We start from the raw sequence: 20,367 nt of genomic DNA, 5'->3' as shown, positions 1-20,367 counted from the left end.
GGGTAACTAGCAAAACTGCTGTCTTGAACTTCCGAAGTGCGGACTTTGACCTGCAGGACACTTGTTGCAGGGGTCCTTTGGGAGTCACTCCTGAAAGGCAAAGGGTTCCAGGAAGCTTGGATGCTCCTCAAGATGGAAATTTTAAAGGCACAGGAGCAGGTGTTCCTGAGTCCCGTGAGGCAAGCCGGAGTGGAAGAAGACCAGCGTGGATGAACCGGGAACTTTTGTTGAGACTCTGGGAGAAAAAGAGTATGTCCTGTGGAAGAAGGGACAGGCTACTTGGGGAGACTACAAAGAAGTTGCTAAGATATGCAGGGAGGAAGTTAGAAAGGCAAAAGCCCAGCCTGAACTCAGGTTGGCCACTGCAGTAAAAGAGAACAAGAAATCCTTTTACAAATATATTAACAATAAGAGAAGAACGAAGGAGAATTTCCATCCTTTACTTGATGCAGCAGGGAATGTGATCACTGAGAATAACGAAAAGGCTGAGGTTCTCAACACCTTCTTTGCATCAGTCTTTAATAGATGGATCAGTTATCCTCAGGGTACTTTATGCCCTGACCTGGAAGTCCCCTGTGATTCAGGTAGATAATCACCCCCTGTGATTCAGGAAAAGAAAGTTAGAGACCTGCTCCTCCATCTAGAATGTCACAAGTCCGTGGGACCAGACAGGCTCCACCCTAGGGTGCTGAGGGAGCTGGCGGAGGTGATTGCCAAGCCACTTTCCACCATCTATCAGCGTTCCTGGTTATCTGGAGAGGTCCCAGAGGATTGGAGGCTTGCTGATGTGACTCCTGTCTATAAGAAGGGCTGTAAGGAGGATCCGGGGAACTACAGGCCTGTCAGCCTGACCTCTGAAAATTAGCCTCTTTGTTTCACCTGCAGATTACCATCACAGGGTTCAACTGTGCTTAGGGCAAGCTTGGAGGAAGCATGGTGCTGGTGAGCAGCTGAAATGGCAGGTGACTTCTCAGCTGAAGAAGTTGCTGAACTTTAAAGGGCAAGGAAATAAGAGTGGAGAAGGGGAGAAGAGAGGTGGTAGGTTTGGGGAAGGAAAAATTCCACCAGTTAGGGAATGGGGGGGTTGGATCAGAAGTAAGACAGACACGTGACAAGTAATCACTGGGGGAAGGATACTCTGGTCTTCTGAGCAAAAAGAGTAATGGCAGCACAGCCTTGGCATATCCAAATATTCTTGTCTTGCTAGTGTAAGAAAGATGTTGCAGATTCTTGCAAAACAATCTATTTTCTGTTCTCTGTATTGAAAGTTCCTGTGAACCTTGGTTGGGTCAGGGGGGATACATAATTCAGAAGAATTCCTGACAAAGCTACGATTCCAAGGGTTTTAACTTCTCTCATTGGTGTTCCTTAAAATGCCTTTATTGTCCTGTCATGATGTATATGCACATTTTGGGGAAAGAATGGAAAGATCACTTTTCCTTTGGAAACAGGACAGTAGTGATAGCTGTCAGTAGCATACAGCAAAGGTCCATTGACATGTACCTTTCACTAAATCTCTTAGGCTCCCCACACACTCTGTGAAAAAGAGGTCTAGAGAGTGTGAAACGCTGCTTTGTAAGAAGAGACAAAAGCGAATGAGCTTTGGTTGTTGATTTCTCTCCAATGCTGAGAAAAGCAGTAGACTCCAGCTACGGCAAGTTTGGGAAAAATGGGGTGGTGTGTCTTTTCTCTGAGATACAAAGCTGGGTTGTAACATGCAAACACAAGGCTCTTGTTACCAGTCAGTAAAAGTTTGCTCTCCTTTCCCCATACTCAGGTGAATATGATGACACTTGCAGAGCACATTATTGAAGCTACGCCTGACAGGATCAAGCGGGAGAATTTTGTGCCAATGGAGTCGCCGCTGGTAGAGAGAACGGAGAGTGCTGCCATGAGCACCACAATGAGCTGGCTGGCCAGTTACCTTGCTGATGTTGATCATCTGCCGAGTGCTGCACAGATAAGGTCAGTAAGAGTTGAGAAGTTGCTCTGGGATTTTGGGCAGACTGAATAATGGGTAGCACGCACTGATTCTTTAGCCTGCAGATGCTGTTTCTCAGTGGCACACAGTGCTGGTGCTCCAAGGCCAGCCACACTCTCATGCACAAAGGTATCATTGCCAACACAGCTACAAATTCATGGAAGAATGGGAGTGCATGCAAGAGGGGAAGTGCAACAAAATTGCAGTACCGTAAGGTCTGACTTGTGACTTCTCTTCCAATGTCAAGCCTATGCAATACAGTACAGTCAGCCTTAGGAATGTGGAATGTTGGTTGGAGAGAGAGAGGGGAGCTTGAGCTTCTCCCTTAAGCTGACAAATGTTCAGTTCCTTTTCTGTGATGCCAGTTCAGCTGCTTTGTGAGCCAATAATTCCTACTGTGATTGGTATTTCAGAAGTCTGTATAGTGAACCCTTGACCCCTTCTTCGAACACCAGCTTGAGCCCTGCAGGCTCGCCAATCAGTGAAATAGCTTTTGAGAAACCCAGCCTTCCCTCGGCAGCAGACTGGTCTGAATTTCTGAGTGCATCCACCAGCGAGAAGGTAGAGAATGAGTTTGCACAGTTAACTTTGTCTGATCACGAGCAGAGAGAACTCTATGAAGCTGCCAAACTCGTCCAGACAGTGTTCAGGAAATATAAGGTATGTGGCCAAAACATCCGATGTCTTCCTCATTAGGTGTGAGAGTACAATTTGTTACAAAATGACATGTGGGTAATACCCACCCTTGGGATTAAAAAAAAAAAAAAAAAAAGTTTGTCATAACCTTTTCAGTGCTCCTGGCACTCACTTGTTGATGTTTACCCAGCATCTACCATACCAGAGAGAGCACGCTATGCCAAGGTACGCATATGTACGTGCACAGCACTCAAAAAATCATATCCTCAAAATAAACCCTAGAGATTCTGGCAAGTTGCCAGAAGTGATCAATGTAAAGATCAGTTTTGAGGGTTTCTATCTTATATGAATTGGGTGTAGAGACGTCTCTAGGAAATGCCTACACCTGAATCAGACTATGATTAGGAGAAGATTTAGAAGTCAGTGTCCTGCAAGCTGCTGTGAGCCACTTACGTTCTTACAATATCTGTCCTGTTTTTTGTTGAGGTCTCCTAATTATTGCTTCTTTGCTTTTCCACGCAGGGTCGTCCTCTCCGGGAACAGCAAGAGGTGGCTGCTGCTGTCATTCAGCGTTGCTACCGAAAATACAAACAGGTAATCAAGGAAGTGAAATTCTATGAAACACACAAGTGCCACAAACACGGCCCTCTATAATAGGAATTATCCCACTGTATTTCTGTTGTATGCTTTTCAGCATGGAGCAATGAAATACCCTGCTTAGACAAAATTAAAAACAGAAGAAAATTTGTATCCTGAGTCTTAATTCAGAGAGTGCTTCCTTCAAAGGGTTTTGTTTGTGATGCCTGCATTTTTGCTGTGAGATAGAGGGCAATAATGTATTCTATATTGGCTAATATGCATGCTTTCATCTGGTGAAACTATTCTGACTAGTTGCTTGCCAAATTTCATTGTGAAATTGAAGTTGGTTTTGCCTTCAATAAGGGCAAAGATGAAAAACAGTTTTTTATTTTGTACATACTCAACTTTTAAACTATGGGGAGTCCCGTGTTTAAGCTTGATGCAGCTTGCAGCTTGTTCCAGGACTGAGACTGGTCTCCAAACTCTGGTTGGAGACATGTTTTTAGGCTGAGTTCTCAACCCCAGAAGAAGAAGACTTTTTTTTTTTTGGTGGAGGCTACAGCCCAGCTCCATCTGTTTGCTGTACCTTGCTAGACGCAAGCTGTCTAGTGCCTTACAGGCATGGTATATGAAATGAAAGGCAAGATGCTGTACTCTTTCACAACCTTCAAAAATATTTGGGAAGCCTTTCTAGTGTTAGGTGACTGCATTGTGATTTACATTCAAACTTGTCACATGGAGTGGTGCTTTCTGTAAATAGTGAAACTTAATTCCTTTCAAAATCTGCGTGACAGACTGTTTTGTCTTGGATCCTGGAATCACATCTTTTTGAAAGAAGATTTTTGCTTGGTTTTTTTGTTTGTTTTTTTCCGTTCTTTATTTGTAGAACTAACATTAACTATGTATTTTCTGTTTCTCCCTAAGCTTACTTGGATAGCCTTGAAGGTAATACAAATACAAACACTGTTTTGGAAACCGTCCCCCTTGAGTCACAAACTTTCACATCCAGTATAAACCAGGGGAACCTGGCATTTAGTAAAATGTTTTAATAGTATCCGCTAATAAATTCCTGTGGTAGATAAATCACTGACAAATCAAACCTCTTTTGGGAGTTATGCAGGGGCTGCTGTGCCACAGCATATCAACAGGAAAGTACAATTTAAAAATAAAAAAGTCTTCTGCTTCTACAGGTGCTCATATAAGCAGTGATGGGCTGAGGTGCAGACGATTTCAAGAGGAGAAGCTTTCCTTTGTTGCTACTTATTAGCTTTCACTTTATGATCGTTGCCTTGGCATTCAGGGAGCACAGGGGAACATTTATGCCACCCACGCAGCTGATGTGCTCTCCATTCTACCTGCCTTCCAAAGTATTTTGAGCATTCCTCTTTAAAACACCTGGGCCATGGATTCCTTAGACCACTGTCTCTTGTACTTTGCTGCTCTTGCTGGGGGCATGGCAGTTAATGTCAGCCTTACATTGTTCATGGCCAATAATTTTCTACTGTAAAAATGGATTTTCCAGCTGTGCAATGTCTTGCTCTTATCAGATACTGCAATCAGCTGAGCTTTTCTCAAAGCTAGCCAGGATGCAGGGCATGGTTTTCCTGGAGAGATGTGTCCTCAGGATGATTTTCCATCCTCAGCTTCCTCCAGCACCACAGACTTGTATCAGTTAAGTATTCTTCTATCAGGGCACAAGAGCTGAGCTTTCTTTGGACTGCTGAACTAGCTGAGACTTGCCTCTTTGGAGATCAGGTCACTCCTCCATTTATCCTCTTCCCAGTTGGAGGGAAAGGAGGAAGAGAGGGAGTCTGGGGAGTTGTGGGTGGCCCAGAGGCTCAGTACTTGAGCAGGTAGTCATCCAAGTGGGTCTTAGAGTTGAATGCAAACATACTGAGGTCTAGTCTATCCAGAGAATTTTCTCTTTCGTATACCTTGTTCCTCTGTTATGTTACTTTATCACTGGGATCAGCACAGGCTTATGAATAGATTAGAATAGTCATAGCTCACATCACTGTTTCATACTTAAACCCTTCTATTCAGGGGTTTGTAACTCAGCCACAGAAGTGCCCTCTGGGCTTAAAATTGGAAGGAAAACCATCACCAGCCTGTGAGCAGACTTATTGAAAACAGCTAATTTAAAAACACAATCTGGTCTATTTAATTATAAATGTATAAAGCAGGAGAAGAAGAAAAAAGGCAAAATATAACTGCACCTAATGACTGCTTCAATTCCAAAAAGTGAAATTTGGTAAATAGTGGTCTGTTATAATATTGAAGGGATTTTTGCTTTTGGGATGGTGTTGGGTTTTTTTTGTTTGCTTTGTTTTTGTTTTTGTTTTCCCAATAGACAAGAGAAGTCTATTAAAATATGATAGGACATTACCTTATAGAGGGCAGTGGCTGCTGTGTCTGTGTCTCATCTGTCTGATAAAGTGAGCAGAAGTCATAGCTGATAAAATGTCCAGGAATAACAGTGCTAAAATTTTTGAAAGTGATAAAGCTTTCAAAATAACACTCTGTCATAATGTTAGTTAAGACATATGATTGCAACTTCTATAGATTATTCTACATCTCTATTAATCTTATAGAAGATGACTTTTTAAAATATTTATGGTGGTATATGGTTTCTGTTGTGGCCATCTACTTGCACATTTTAAAATAAAAGGGCATAAAATAAAGATTTGCTTTTAAAGTGTTTATTCCTGCTTTATTTGAAATCGCAGGGATAGAAATAATACAGCAGTGCCACAGGGAATTTTGAATGTAACTGCTCATACAGATTTGCAGGTTCAATGGATGCTTATTTATAGACTTCTAATGAGAATTAGTTTTGTCAATGATTTGTTTTAAGTTATACGTTATTCTATTTGAAATGTTTGGATTTAAATGGATATATGAGCAATAAAAACTTTTACAGTATTGTGTTGTGACATAGAAAAAGCTGTTTTAAGTTGGCTTTCAAAGTTATTTGTCCTAAGAAAGTGAAATACACACGTGAACACCAAAATAGGTTCTTAAAGTAATTCATTCACAAGATACATTTAAGTGAAGACATTTAAAAAGTGTATTTTGTCTTTTGCTAATTTGTTAGCATTTTAGAATACTTACTAATGCTGCTTTCTTTATTCGTATAGTTACTTAGATGGGTGTGTTTTGTTGTTGTTGCTATGAGACTTGACAAATAATAGCTGCACAGAAGTGAGCATCCTGTACTTTTAATGAGATTTCTGCATGCAAGGGAAACAAACAGTTCATCTAAGTGTACTTAATTGAATTGTTTCTCTCTAATGCAGACCCACTCCAGTAAAAATATGAAACAGTGTAAACACAACTCAGGATTGGCTCCAGTTGCTCTAAAGTTGGTTGTAAGTGTAGTACAACTGGATCTGGTCATTAGCATGTACTCATAGAGCCTCTGACGGCTAGGTGTTAAAACCAATCCCATCAAACTATTCCATTGACAGCAAAACAGGTAGTTGCTTTTCAGGTTCTGCACCTGATTTCATAGTTGTTCTGGTTTGCTGTAGTCCTTTTCTCAAGGAGTTCCTGATCAGTGAGTAGGTGCTCATTTGCTTTACATCATGTCTTAGCAGTGCAAGTGGCCTTTCACTGTAGGAACCTGCTTCTTGCTGTCCTTGTTTTTTTGATTTGTTTTGTTTTTGGAATGCCTCAGCTTCTCTTTGTTTTTCTTGTAGTATGCACTTTATAAAAAGATGACACAAGCTGCCATTCTTATCCAGAGCAAATTCCGAAGCTATTATGAGCAGAAAAAATTCCAGCAGAGCCGAAGAGCCGCAATGCTGATCCAGCAGTACTACCGCAGCTACAAAGAATGTGGGAAGAGGAAGCAAAACCGTCGGGCAGCCACCATTGTACAACAGAAACTCAGGTGAGTTGCTGGGATTGTTAAGTGCTACCAGGATCTTTATATGACATTGTTTACACTGTTAGGGACTGTGCTGTAGTTTAAATAGGCCAGTGGGATAACTACAGTGGTTCATTGGATGATTATTCTTGCATGTACTGCTGTCCTCCACAGTTTTGCCTGTGCTTCAAAGTTGTTTTTTGTGTGTGTGTTTAGAAGCAGTCTGCTTACCAAGAAACAGGATCAAGCTGCTCGCAAGATCATGAGATTTTTACGACGCTGCCGCCACAGGTACAACATTACCTTATGGTATCTGCTCTTCAGTAGAGCAATTTAACAATATTCAAGTGTGTCAGCAGTGAGTGCAATGTAAAGGATAATAGAATCAACTCTCTACAAATCTTTTAATCAAATAACAAAGCACAGCTGCTTCCAGGATACACTCACAGAAAGGAAATCTTTAACTTAGGACTGTTGCTGAAAGAGAATCATCATGTTCACTTCCACTGCTGGTATAGTAAAGCAGCCAAGGTCACGTCAGGCAGACACAGAATAAAGAAATATTGAGTAAAAAAAAAAAAAAAGGCAAAAGGTTTTTAAAGTTGGACTTGAGGATGTTGGGAGCGGGGAGGGGATAAGCTCTTTGAAGGATAGCTACAGCTCATAAATGCTACACAGATCTGTATGCTGCACAAACTGTTTGTGGTATGTGGTAAAATGCAAAATGTGATATCTTGTATATACCAGAAATACTTTTAGTTTAGTCACAAGGGTCACTTGGTAGACTGTCATCAAATATAGCTTCTTTTTAATGTGGACAGGTGGAATGTGCCAGCAAAGTATAAGTTAGTTCACTTCAGCCACTCCACACATACTCGATAACTGGGAGTACAGACAAAGACATGAAGACGAATTCTCTCCTGCCAGTATGAGAACCTGAGCATGCTTGCCAAAGTGCTCACTTGCAACGCGAGGCAGGTTGACACATGACACTACTGTGCCAGTACTCTGCTATATGCAGGGTGTCTGTCCTGATTTTCCAATGAAAGGAGCTCATATATGATCAGTTTGCAAACTGGAAATTTGCCTAGACAAAAGTGAATTTAGATGTTTCTGACTCTGCTCTCCATTCTCACCACACATGCATCTCATCTGCTAACAGCACTCAGGAGCTGGTCTGACCTAATATATTTTAAAGCATGTATAGTTCAGCCCAGTGATGTCTGAGAGTAAACAGAGCTCTGAGAGTCAGAGACGCATGTGATAAACTTGATTTTAGACACATGACTCTAGTCCATGTGGAAGATTTTAGAGCTGCAGTTTGCAGGAGGTTGGCGTGGCTCATGTTGTGGAAGGGCATCTTACCTCCAGGTTCAATGGCAAGTAACATGCAGATAAGAAAGAGGGCTTTATAGCTTCCAGAACAGTTCTAAATGCATTTGAAACAGCCACAGTAGATCATGAAGAAGCACACGTGGCTTTGTGCTCATAGCGGGGCGTATGGAAGGGACTAAAAGGTTTGTTTGATCATGTTCGTTAGGCAACTTGTCCCAATGAATTAGACAGAGACTTGGAACTTATATCCTCTCAGATCTGCTTGAGGTCCAGGCAGTCCCTAGGAAAGCCACCTACCTGTTGCCGTCTTCGAAGGTTATGGGGTCAAACTGCCAGATGCTCCTACAGCTTACTTGCATACCCAACTCCAGAGAATGTGACGATTAGTTTTATCACTGGGTTTCCCAATAATGTCTGGAATGTGCAATGCACTTCATTCATGCTCTGTTAGACCTTCATCTGTCAAGTAGCCTAGACTCTTCAGAATTGCCCATGGTTCCAGCAGTTTTTCTTGCCTTCAGCTCATTGCCTTCCTCTTTCTCAGTATCTCCTATTTCCTTCTTAGAGCAAGACCTACTCATCTGCATCACTGAAGCTTGCAGGCAAGTCACTTCCCTTTTGCCTGTAGCCTGACCTTTCTTTTGAGCAGCATTGTCCCTGCTGCTGTGTACCTCTGGGAGAAGGGTTTAGGTCTTGTGTATTTCTAGGCAAGCAGTAAGAACAAGAAGCAGGTTGGGGGGAATCCATTGTGAGAAGGTGTTCTCTGGCTTCTGTCATGCTGCACAGAAACTCGAGTTTCTGCAACAGTGTAGCCCTGTGTGTATCCGTAGGCACTTTGTTAGAGATTATGGTGACTTGGGAAGTAGTCCATGGTTCCTGGTTAGGATGCAACAAAGGAAAAAAAAATATTTCTACCGAAGATGTGACTGTTTCAAAACCTGCCTTGTGTTTTCTTCTGAAATGAAAACAATCACAGTCATGGTCATGTACTTTTTCTAAGCAATTATAAGGGTTTAAAACTGTGTTAGTGTTATTAATATTAACGGACACAAACTTTATCCAGGAGCGTTCTGGCATCAGCAAATGCCAAAAATAAAAGCAAATTTTCCCAAATATGATAAAAAACAGTGTTGAGAAGCTGTTTGACACCAACATAACTTTAGAGAACTTTTTAAAAATTTGTGACAAGTTTGGGCCTCTTTTCCCATATTCCCCCTGCTTGTCAGAACAGCTTGAAGTAAGCAGTTACAAAGAAAGATTTTTTTCCAGAACAGTTGGTGCTCTGTGCATGTAGGCTGCATCTGTGATCCTGGGATGATGCCACAGGGACAGCTCATGGGCCCTTGGACCCTCCTGGCTTCAGGTACCATACAGAGTGATCTGGTCCTTGTGCTTGCTTGAGCTTGTTGAAGAATGATATGCCAGTGAGGTTCATAGACCTTTATTACTACACAGGATTTTGAAGGTAAATGGATTTAAGTGTTTTGCTTGTGTAAGCAACTGCAAAGGGAAAGTGTAAAAGTGGAAGTAATACAGCTTTACTTATTAAACCAGATATTTACCTGTTCACTGTCTCAGCTGGCTCTGAAACTGTCCCATTTGCTTCCTCACCTGGCTGGAAGGAGCCAAGGGCGAGAGCCATGTGCTTTCCCCAGCACAGCCATGTCCTGGCCTTGGACCGTTTGTGTTCCTTCCTTCCAAAGCCAGGCTCTGCAACCTTCTTTCAGTGCTACCCTGTTCATTGTGCGTGTACACTGGGGTACTAGGTGGCAAGACAAGGTAATTGGTTCCTTCTCATCTGCTGCTCTTCAAGCTTTAAATCTCTTTTTTGTAAAAAAAAAAAAAAAAAAAAAAAAAACACTTTTCTGTGTCTTAATAATTACACTTATTCCTTGCTACTTGGCTTTTCTTGCTTACATCTTTCTAAAGATAATGTAATAAAACTTAGGATGTTAAATAAGTTTAAAAACACCTACATATATATATATGCCTCATAACTTTGCCCTTTCAGCCTCCTGCGTATCCTGTGTAATGCTCATATAGGATACAGCTGATGGCAGTGTGCCTGGTACAATTCCACACACAGTTTCAGGGGTACTGCTTTTGAAATCCCACCACAGACTCCTGTTGAAATGCTCAAAATTAGCACATGGCTGCTATAAACAAGAAACTAAGAAAGCCTAAAATACGTCATCCATCCAAGCTCCTGAACATGCAGGGACAAGCCCTAACAACTAGTGTTATTTATTGCTCTTTATCATAAAAATGGCACAAGGCTACTTGTTAAACCACAGTGCCTTGTCAGTACCGGAGATAGAAATGACTGATATTTTTGGAAAATCTGGGGGAGTGACAGAGAAAAGAGAGCGTATGGAGGAACATCAAAGAAGCATGATCTTGTAGCAGATGCCTGTCAGCTGATAGACAAGGCAGGATGTAAAAGCCAGTTGCAGTCTGTCATACGGATATTGAGCTAAGTGAAAAGGCAGTGAATTCTTAAAGTTCAAAATTCAACCTCAGAAAAAAAATAATCAATTTGACTTTTGTCCACGTACAGATTCTGTTGCTGGGACAATAAAGGAGTCTTACTGAGAGATTATCCTGGAGCCTTTATGCAAGGGTTACTCAGGCTTTCTCCTGGTAACCATCTGGTTGCTTACTTTTCACACTTTTTTAAATAGATCAAAGTCTAGTTTAAGCCAATTATGAGAACTCTTTCTAGGCTAACGTTCAGAAGAACAGCTTAAATGATCTTCCTGTTCCATTTTTTAATTAGCCTTTTGTCACAAATACCAAGTAGAGCAAACATGATTCCTATCAGCTTGAGGATCCGTGTCAGTGTGTGTAAAAAGGCATGTTGGTCTTGTGATTTCTGATCTCCTGAACTTATGCTTGTTGCCTGATCAGACAGTATTTCCAACGTTTAGACAGTTAATGATGTGGTTGGAGCTCTTTTAGTAATGGATGAGTAGACATTGCTGAAAATCAGAAGAGGGATGTAAGTTTTGGTTGAGTGTATTCTTACAGAAGATATTGGCATTCTACTGGCTGAATGTTAGCAGGCATCATGAAGACAAAAGTAGTCATTCATCATCAGCAGTCATTCTGATTTCTGATGGTCAGATGGATTTTTTCCTTTTGACTTTGAAAAAATTGTTTATTCATCTATTGTCATGTTGTCAAAAATCTGGTGAAAAACATGCATCAACCATAACACGGTTCCAACATGACTTGTTGCTGAAGTGTTGGTTGTAGAGAATGAGAAACACAACCTTCCTGGCCTCATAGGAGAGCTTCACCCATCATTGTTCCTTGCCCAGACCTCTCCATTCATTGGCATTTGGCTTTCAACATAAAATTAGCTGTTACATCTACTATGAATTGGCTTGTCTCCTGGAATACTGTCCTGTGTGAGACAGAATTAAAGGTTTACGTATTTGATGGTTTTGGAAAGAATCCGCCTATTTAGTGTTTTCCAACTACTTTAGAGCTGTAAGGAAAACTGAGAGCTCTGAAGTAGGTTTGGGTTATCTGAACTGAATCCATATGTGATCCATAGTCAGCTTTCTCCAGGAAGATAATGTTCTATTTCCTATTCTTTCTCTGAGTTGTATGAGAACTTTATTCTTCTGAGAAGTATCTGCACCATTGCTAGGCTGTGCTGCAGTGTTTTTTATGGAGTAGTGTTTGGCCTGAGTTAGAAATCAGATAGTTGTTGCAAGAAGGGAAAGCAGGATGCAGCTGGAAATACCATGGGGATGACAGTATTGGATTTATTTATGTCCTGCCCTAAAACACCTCAACGAAGGACTCCTCTTCCCTGGTAAAGAGGAGGAGTCCAGTAGGCAGGAGGTGGGAAGGATTCTTTCTCTCCAGGCAAGCAGAAGTGTTGTCTCCTTCTCCCTGAAGTGAATTTCTTGGTAAGGTACGGTTATTGCCATGTGTGTGCTAATAGCTCTTTGGTATTGTTTTGCAATCTGAAGCCCACTGGTGGACCATAGGCTGTACAAAAGGGTGAGTGTAGCTGCCTGCTAGCCAGTTCCTCTCTTCCATTTTAAATATTTTTGCTTTCTGCTTGCTTGCATGGGGCTGCAGCCAAGATATGCCAGTAAGTTTCACCTCCATTAATTATATAAACAGAAACCTGTGTAAACTAACCCTACTGCAATGACTAACACTGCTGCTTTTATAACAGGACAGAGCTCTGCAGTAGATGTTACCAGTGCATGAACATGTGAAAAAGGACATGTGTATTCATCATGGGCATGCTTAGGCGGTGGTGTTGATGGGATATTTTACAGTATCCAAATAGACTGTTAGTAGATCTTGGAACTTGACTGTGTCTGCATTTACATACCCTCAATGAATAATGATGTCCTTTGTTGTGAGAATGCAATGGCATTCACGCTAGAAGCTGCTGTACAGGTGCAGCTTACACTAGATGGGTATTTTTTTCTGCCGGAGCCAGAGTGAAGTAGAAGAGCTCTTCACACTGCTTTTTTCTTCCTAAGATGACTAAGCACCAATGCTTATCTTCCAGAAGTTGCTCTTCGGTAAGTTGCACATCTGGTTACCTTGCCAGGGCCAGCTCTTTGCTACCCAACAGAAGAGTGAGAATACACCAGTGTTCCCGTGGCAGGTGACAGTCCCTGTGTATGAGCAGAGGATGCTGCGGCTTCCGAGACGTGTGCCTGAGTTGTCAGCAGGACTGCTCAATATCACCTTGAATTTGAGAGGCTGTAGGACAACAGAGTTTATATTCTTTCGCAGAAGCTGCAGCTGGAAATAACACTGTGTTCATTACTACTATTTCAAGAGGAATTGTGTGAACTCTTGTAGCATTCAGAATAGAAAACTGAATTGTTGATTGTGGAGATTTACTGACCTTGAAATGCAGAGATGATTTTTACAATTTAGGATTGAGTGTATGAATCAGGCATAAGACTGCTGGAGGCATCATTACTGGTTTAACTATTGAGCCTAATAAAGAAGCAATAACTAATCATGTTTCTTTCAAAACTAGGATGTCTCTTCACCATTTTTGTTGCATATTCTCAGATTTTTACAAGTAACAATTTGGGTTCTTTAATAACAACCAATGAAACAAGAATGGCTTGAAATGGGAATAAAGGCCCAGATGTGCCTTAACTTTTTAAGTCCTTGCTTTGATGGATTTTGCCCTGATGGAGGAAGAGAAACGTTGCTCTTGACTGCAGAGGCACCAGTGCTGTGCCAGAATTTGCTAGCCAGAACGCCATAGGTCCAGCTTTTATGGCTTATGTTAATGTATGTTTCATCTAATGCAGGTTAAATCAGGAACAGTGTAAAAATAGCTTGCATTCTCTTAATGGTGGACCACCTGGGTGGCTTGTTTTTACTAATCTGATTCTTTGGGTTTAATTAAGGCTGGTGCTTTTTGGTCTACAGTTGTGTGTATGGTTTCAAAGGCCTCTTGGGGGGGGGGGAACATAATTTGGGTTTGAAAACAAATCACTGTAAGTAACTTTAAAAAAAAAGTCATTCTGATTAGATAAGTCAACCTATCTTTGTTGTAAGGGTATTAGTAAGTGTTGATCTCTTTTTTTATAAAAGTAGACAAGTTTAACCATCTTTAATCTTGGGGTCAGCTACCATCTTTAATCTTGGGGTCAGCTACCATATGCCGTAGGACAGTAATGAATGCTGCAGACAAATGATGATATTTTCTTGAGCTACCGGTAGAGCAGGACACACAGTGTGTAAGAAAACAACTAGCATAGCTTCCAGCCTTTCCTGTTTTTGCAGTTTTGGTGCTCTCTTCTCAGTCTTCCTTCTCTCCAGGGAATTTCTGCTAAACTGATGGGGCTGGCCACGTGCAGGCATGCCTGCATGATTCCTGCTGCGCCCCAGATGTGGGTGCCTATGCCTCACTGTCCGTAGGCTTGGGATACCAGCAGAAAGCCCCACTATGAGGTCAGGGTGCATGCTGCAACCCTGGGTGCTGCACAGGCTGGAAGCTACACTGCATTCCCCACTAGCAGCACCATGACTTCTGCGCATCAAACATGAGGGGGATATATTTTAAGACCTTTGTTCCGTGAATAGGAAAAATGATTTAAACTTAAAATGTGCATACCAAAGTGGGCTAGTTGCATTCAAAACTGAAAAAGTGCAATGTATGACTTGAACACAGACAAGTAAAGCAATTGTCCTTGTGTGCCTTTCCATTCAAGACTAGGAGTCTGAGTTGGAGAGCAGATGCATGCTGCAGTCTCAAGATATACTAAAGCTGATTTGTGTTACGTGGTCAGTGAACTAGTACAGGAGACAGTGAAGAGCAGTCTATATGTGAGACCTCAGTACATGCATTTTGAAAGCTTGCTAGTTAAGTGAATGGTCGGTGGACAATAAAGAATATTCTGTGAATACATATCAACACTACATGATGTGTTTCAGTCTTTTGTTAGTGCACATGTATGGGACGGAAAACAGCAGCATAGCTGCTGTATTGTATTGGGTGCTCTACAGGGAGACTGAGCACCCAGATAGCATTGGAGAAGCAAGTGCAGGGTGCAGGTACACAGGTAGCACCCAGCTCCCTGGGCATGAGCAAAGCCAGGGAAAGCCATCCCAAGGGCATGCTCCGTAGGCATGGTGACTCAGCTCAAGATCCCTTTGGTAGGCCAGTCACCAGTATTGGCCAATTAGTTGTTGCACCTTAAGACTTCATGTTTGTAAAAGCAAATCAAAAATTACCAGAAAGCAGATTTACAGATTCTGAAAGTTTAGTAGTATATGCAAGTTTTGCCTTGAATGGTAAATGATGTGGGATACATCAGGAAATCAGGAAGTTGCCACTCCCAGGAGAAGGCTTAATGGCTAGGGTAGATGGTCTAAAAGAAGCCCAGAACTTCAGTTATGTTGTTCTTTGAATTGTGTGTGGCTTCACACTGTTATCTCAGGTTTTGTGTACAGTAACATTCAGCTGTTAGAACTGCTGTTGAAAGTTTCGGTAAAAGTAGAATCTGCGAGAAAAGTTGACTGGATTAAAATTTTGTTTAGCCAATGGCAAGAAAAACAAGGTATAAGCAAAAAACTATTCCTACATGTGTTTTAGTGATCTGTCCTTAGCTTTATTACCATTGTCTGCAGTGACAGTTTCTAGCACTGAGAGTTCTTCCAAAGAAAATACAGTAATGAATTCTGTTTTACAGATAAAATGCTGTAAGAGCAATCCTTGATATCCTGTGGTAGTATGTGTCAAATTTTCTCACACTCCTCTGTTGGGCTTCACAGGGATGTCTGCTGGTGAAGTGAGGAGCTTATGGGAATAGCATTCAGTTGATATTTAATAATAAAAGAATACATTGCAGGCAAATATATTTATGTACATAGGTACAAGTAAAATATACTGCTAATATTCTCCCTTTCCCAGTAGGTCAGTGTTTTATTTTTAAGGCAGTGATTTGTCATTCTGTACATTCTTACAGTGGGACCCAGCCAGTAATGCAGGCATCTGGATTCACCTCTAATGCACATCACTGAAGAAGCATGAATCAGGAAAACAGTTTCAATCATGCTAAATTAACTTGTTCCGCTTAAATGTACTTTCTCTCATTATCTGGAAAACGTTAGCTATAAAATATCACAAAGTCTATCAACTGCTGTTCTGCTGAAATAAGTTTGTTATGGCAAGTGATTTTTTTGCTGCTTTGAGTTCATGTACAACATATGTGCATATGCTGTTTGTGCATGCACATATGAAAAGTATTTTGAGGCATGCTGGCTTATCCATACATGCTGAAGGAATGTCTGTAATGTACGAAGTTGATGTATTCTGTACACAGACATTGTGCTCACGTAGTGTGCATATGCAGATAAGTGTTTGCTTCCATGTTTCAGTTTGAGATCAATTTGAAAAGAGGTTTTCATTATTTTTTTCTGGATTGATTTGGGTTATATTAAACCATGATCAGTAAAGGGAGGGAAGGGGTGACATTTTATTTTCCAACTTAAGTGAGACTAAATTTGCTATCTTAGAATCATAGAATCATTAAGGTTGGAAGAGACCTTCAAGATCATCCTGCAGTAGAAGTTAAAAGACTTAATAGAAGGAAAAAAAAAATCCAGTTATTATTGCCTTTAAGTAATAGTTTTACTTCTCAGAGGAATTTAGTCCAGTGGACATATTTCAGCTGACCAATGCTTGCTATGCAGAGTTGTCCCTGCTCATCTGTTAAGCCATCCTCTGTAGCTTCCTGTGAAAGAGACCTTTGTTTGTAGTCCAGAACCAGGATGTGAACAGAAACATGTCTGCTTGAGCTGTTACCCCTTTTGCCTCTCAGTAGGCAGGTGATCTAGAGCAGAGCACAAGGAGCAAGTCTCTTCACTCTGGTGGCTGATCACTTTCTGCCTGCAGCAAAGCTTAAGTTCTCTCTGGGGCAGAACAAGTGCAGTTGTTATCGATGATAAGTAAAAAGGAATGTATTCATTTATAGCATCTTTCACTTATAAGTAGATTCCCCTTCCCCCTACCTCATTTCTTACTTGATTAAATGCTGCTCTCCGGTGTGGGGAGCGTGCACATAACACCTGAATTCATTTTCTCCGGTAAGTATAACTTTATTTTCTACCTGAGTAAACAACATTTCCTATATTTTGTTGTTGTCTGCATAACCTTCCCTTTCTTGGCATTTCAGCAACGAACCTCTTCCTACTCCTGTGCAACTAGGACTTGTATTTTTTTTTAATACATTTTTAATATATGCTGTGCAGCAGCAATTTCATTTAAGTACCTAGGTTTTTATGCTTCTAAATGAGATTGAGAATGGGGTAATGTTATAAGGGATTGAAAAGTCCACTTTGCTCAAGTTTAGGATAACGTGAGAAAAAGTATTGGGATATGCGACACTACATGCAACAAATTTTTTCAAAGTAATTTCTTTTTTCATTTACCTCTTGCAGGGGCTGAATGTGTTTGGAGCTCAAATGTGTGTGTTAAATTGCAGACCGCATGCTCTGGGGTGTCATTCTTATTGGGCCTTTCTGTCTTTTTTGTTTTGCAACCCAAATGAGATATCTGGAAAAAGGCAAGAGCTCCCTTTTCTTAAATGTCCCACAGGCTATTTCAGCTCTCAGAGCAACAGGTAACTCACCAGAAAGACTACTCTGGCTCCTGCACCCTGTCTGTTACACTGATCAGCATTGCCAGAACTTACTGCTATAAAACTCACAGATTCATTAAACATTTCCCTGGCTGGGCATTATGGAGTAAATTTGATGAAGCAGCTTTGTGTTATGCTTTACCCATGAAGCCATTGTTTGCTGAAATTCTTTCTAAGTAGGCCTAATTCATTTGCTGACACACTCCCATACAAGACTCGGGGAGGGGTACGTGGGGAGAGAAGTTGCTGCTCGCTTCTGGGGCTGTTGCTTTCTACATTGCTTCAGCACATAATGATGCAGCCTCCTTGTATGGTGTCCAAGTAAGTAACACAGTTCAAGGGGCAGAAGCTTTGTCTGGCTGGAGCAATCTGGGAACTGGGACGTAGCTCCTGAGTGTCAGGGTTGGAAGCTCATAGGTGAAACCATCTTCTTGTCCCTTTTCGTGAGTCAGTACCATGGCCGTGATTCAGACACCTTAGCAGTGATCATCTCTATTGCACGTGCTTTTTCCGTCCATCTGCTCTTCAGCAATTGCTGAGGGAATGACCTTGTACTTTAAAAGTGTTTACCATCTAGAGGAAATGTTATTTGAGGAGGTTTTTGCTGAAGGCTTCATCAGTGCAAAAGCAAACTCATAGTCCTTGTAATTCTGTGCATGGTTTCAGTAGCTATTGAAGTAGGATGGTACTTCTTGTTTGGAGTGTTGCAACAGACATAGCCTGATACCTTTCCTGGTGTGCTCTGGATTGCAGCCATGTTATCACTTGAACTGTCCTCACCTCTGGTCCCCATGTAACTGGAAGTGCTCTCAGAAGTGATCTAAACCAGCACACTGGTGCCTGTAGCTATCTAGCGAGATTTGTATACCATCCATAGCACATGGCCTGCTGGTATGATGTGCTCTCAGCTCTTGGTTTTCTGTTATTAAAGCAAAAAAGTCTCAGTGTTTGTCTACCAAACTGAACTGGAACATCTCTAAGAACATCCTTCTCTGCTGCAATGGTCTGTACCGTTCTATAAAATGTTAGTGTGCTTCCACCTAGAGTAGTTTATTAATGCTTGTAACTATGGATGCTACACTTTGGCCCTTCTCCCCTATCCGAATTTTGAGAGTGGAAAAAGAGCAACGAAGGTAGATTGTCTTCTAGCATGAAGGCAGTGCTATACTGTTCACTTAAATGTTGTCCTAGTAGCTCTCACTCAGTAGATTTTTATTTTCAAGGGTCCTGATCTGTCCAGAGTTTTTCCCTGGTCAAATTACTTTTTAACTGCATTTGGAATTCTAGGGGTTTTATTACACAAAGGGTTAGCGAAGAGGGGATACCAACCCCCCACTCATGTTGACAACTTTATATTGCAGTAATGAAATCAAATCAATATACCACTAAATAAGGAACTTTCTCAAAAAGAAAAATGAAGTGCTAAATGAGGACTAAAATTTGTGTTAAATCACAGGAAGAGTTACAGCATAGACACTCCAATAAAGAATTAATTGGTTGAAAATAATTAGCTCTAAGTTCTCTTGGTATAACAATTCAGTGTCTTGTTTAAGAATACAGTTATTTAAAATGATAAATAAATTACATTAATCTGGTATATAGCTTAATGCATGCACTGGTTCTGGCACTTCGTATGTAGCCCTGGTTTGGGAAAGAAGCAGGGCATTCACAATACTTCAGTGCTTTCCAAGTGTCACTCTGCCCATGAATTTGCTCAGTTATTGGTAGCAGTTAGAGTTGCTTCAGTTCCACTCTCTGGACTACGCTGCAGATCCCACAGCAGAGCAGGGCTGCCTTTAGCCTGCTGCCAGGAGAGGGGAGACCACCTTCTCTGGCTTCTTGGTGCCAGCCCAGGGCTTTCCTGGACCTTGCTCTTCAGAGCGAGGATGAGAGATCCACAGCTGTAGACTGTGGGTCTTACTACCTACCGTGCAGTACACTATACAAATAAATGATTCCTAGTACCTACCTGCACTCCCATTTTTAATGTAACAACTGCCCGATTATGTATACTAAACACAGGTTAGTTTAATAAAAACAAATGTGGTAACTTAATAAGTTTGGATGATGATCATCTTGAAGCATAAAATTATAAATGCTCTGGAATACATGGTTTGTTTCATTATATACTAAGCAGTATCTTTCAGTAATGGTACCCATGACAGATTTTCAAAGGCTGTAACCCTACTGTAGGGAAATTCAATACTAGTATGTTCTTGTTTTCTTTTTTTTTTTTTTAAGCAGTAATTATTATTGCACTTGCAAAATTTTTATAAGCCCGAAAATCTGCAAACCAATGTAAAACACATTTGACCAAGGAAGGCATTGCATATTTCTCAATAGATCTGTACTAGTGCAAATGTTTGTTGAGTGGTATAGTAATTAACTTGCATTGGCATGTATGTTCTGTTCCAGTTAAACAGATTCAATAGGTCTGCACCAGTACAGATATTGCATGCTGTAGGTTGAAGTTTGCAGCAAAGCATGTCTTGCGTTCTTCCTGCAAAAGTGCTTTGTTAGCATAGACTTTGCATGTTGAAGTGCTAAACTAAGGTATAGCATGTCTTGGTGAAAGAGCCACCAGCTTAAATAATGTGCATGTTCTCAGTAAGATCTACAATAACAGTTTAATTTTACATTGTGGTACTGAAGTGCAACAGAAAACACTTGGAAGTTGCACTGCAAATCATGCATTAATAGATGGTATCTTGAACATATATATAATTAAACATTAAAAATAGTTTACTGCACAGGTGCATACATTTTTCTAGCACAGCAATTATTTTGGTTCAACTTCTGCTTCGAAGTGGTGCAGTAATGGAAAC

General features: G+C 41.0%; 1 protein-coding gene across 7 annotated transcripts in view; it reads left to right on the top strand.

The window, feature by feature from the left end:
- The window catches only part of CAMTA1 (calmodulin binding transcription activator 1), a 375,445-nt gene that overhangs the window by 350,536 nt on the left and 4,542 nt on the right, over positions 1-20,367 (top strand). For 2 of the 7 annotated variants that reach the window (XM_040533942.1, XM_040533943.1), the window contains 8 exons: positions 1,778-1,965; positions 2,395-2,641; positions 3,140-3,211; positions 4,121-4,141; positions 6,895-7,088; positions 7,281-7,355; positions 12,383-12,413; positions 17,343-17,524. In XM_040533942.1, the coding sequence (XP_040389876.1) occupies positions 1,778-1,965; positions 2,395-2,641; positions 3,140-3,211; positions 4,121-4,141; positions 6,895-7,088; positions 7,281-7,355; positions 12,383-12,413; positions 17,343-17,524 (1,010 nt within the window). The remainder of the gene's footprint in view (positions 1-1,777; positions 1,966-2,394; positions 2,642-3,139; positions 3,212-4,120; positions 4,142-6,894; positions 7,089-7,280; positions 7,356-12,382; positions 12,414-17,342; positions 17,525-20,367) is intronic. The other 5 variants (XM_040533948.1, XM_040533949.1, XM_040533946.1 and 2 more) reach the window with 4 other exon arrangements.

Source organism: Cygnus olor, chromosome 21, assembly GCF_009769625.2.
Source record: "Cygnus olor isolate bCygOlo1 chromosome 21, bCygOlo1.pri.v2, whole genome shotgun sequence".
Lineage (NCBI taxonomy): Eukaryota > Metazoa > Chordata > Aves > Anseriformes > Anatidae > Cygnus > Cygnus olor.
Note: the sequence above shows the minus strand (reverse complement) of the source record. Positions and strands in the feature narration are given on the sequence as shown.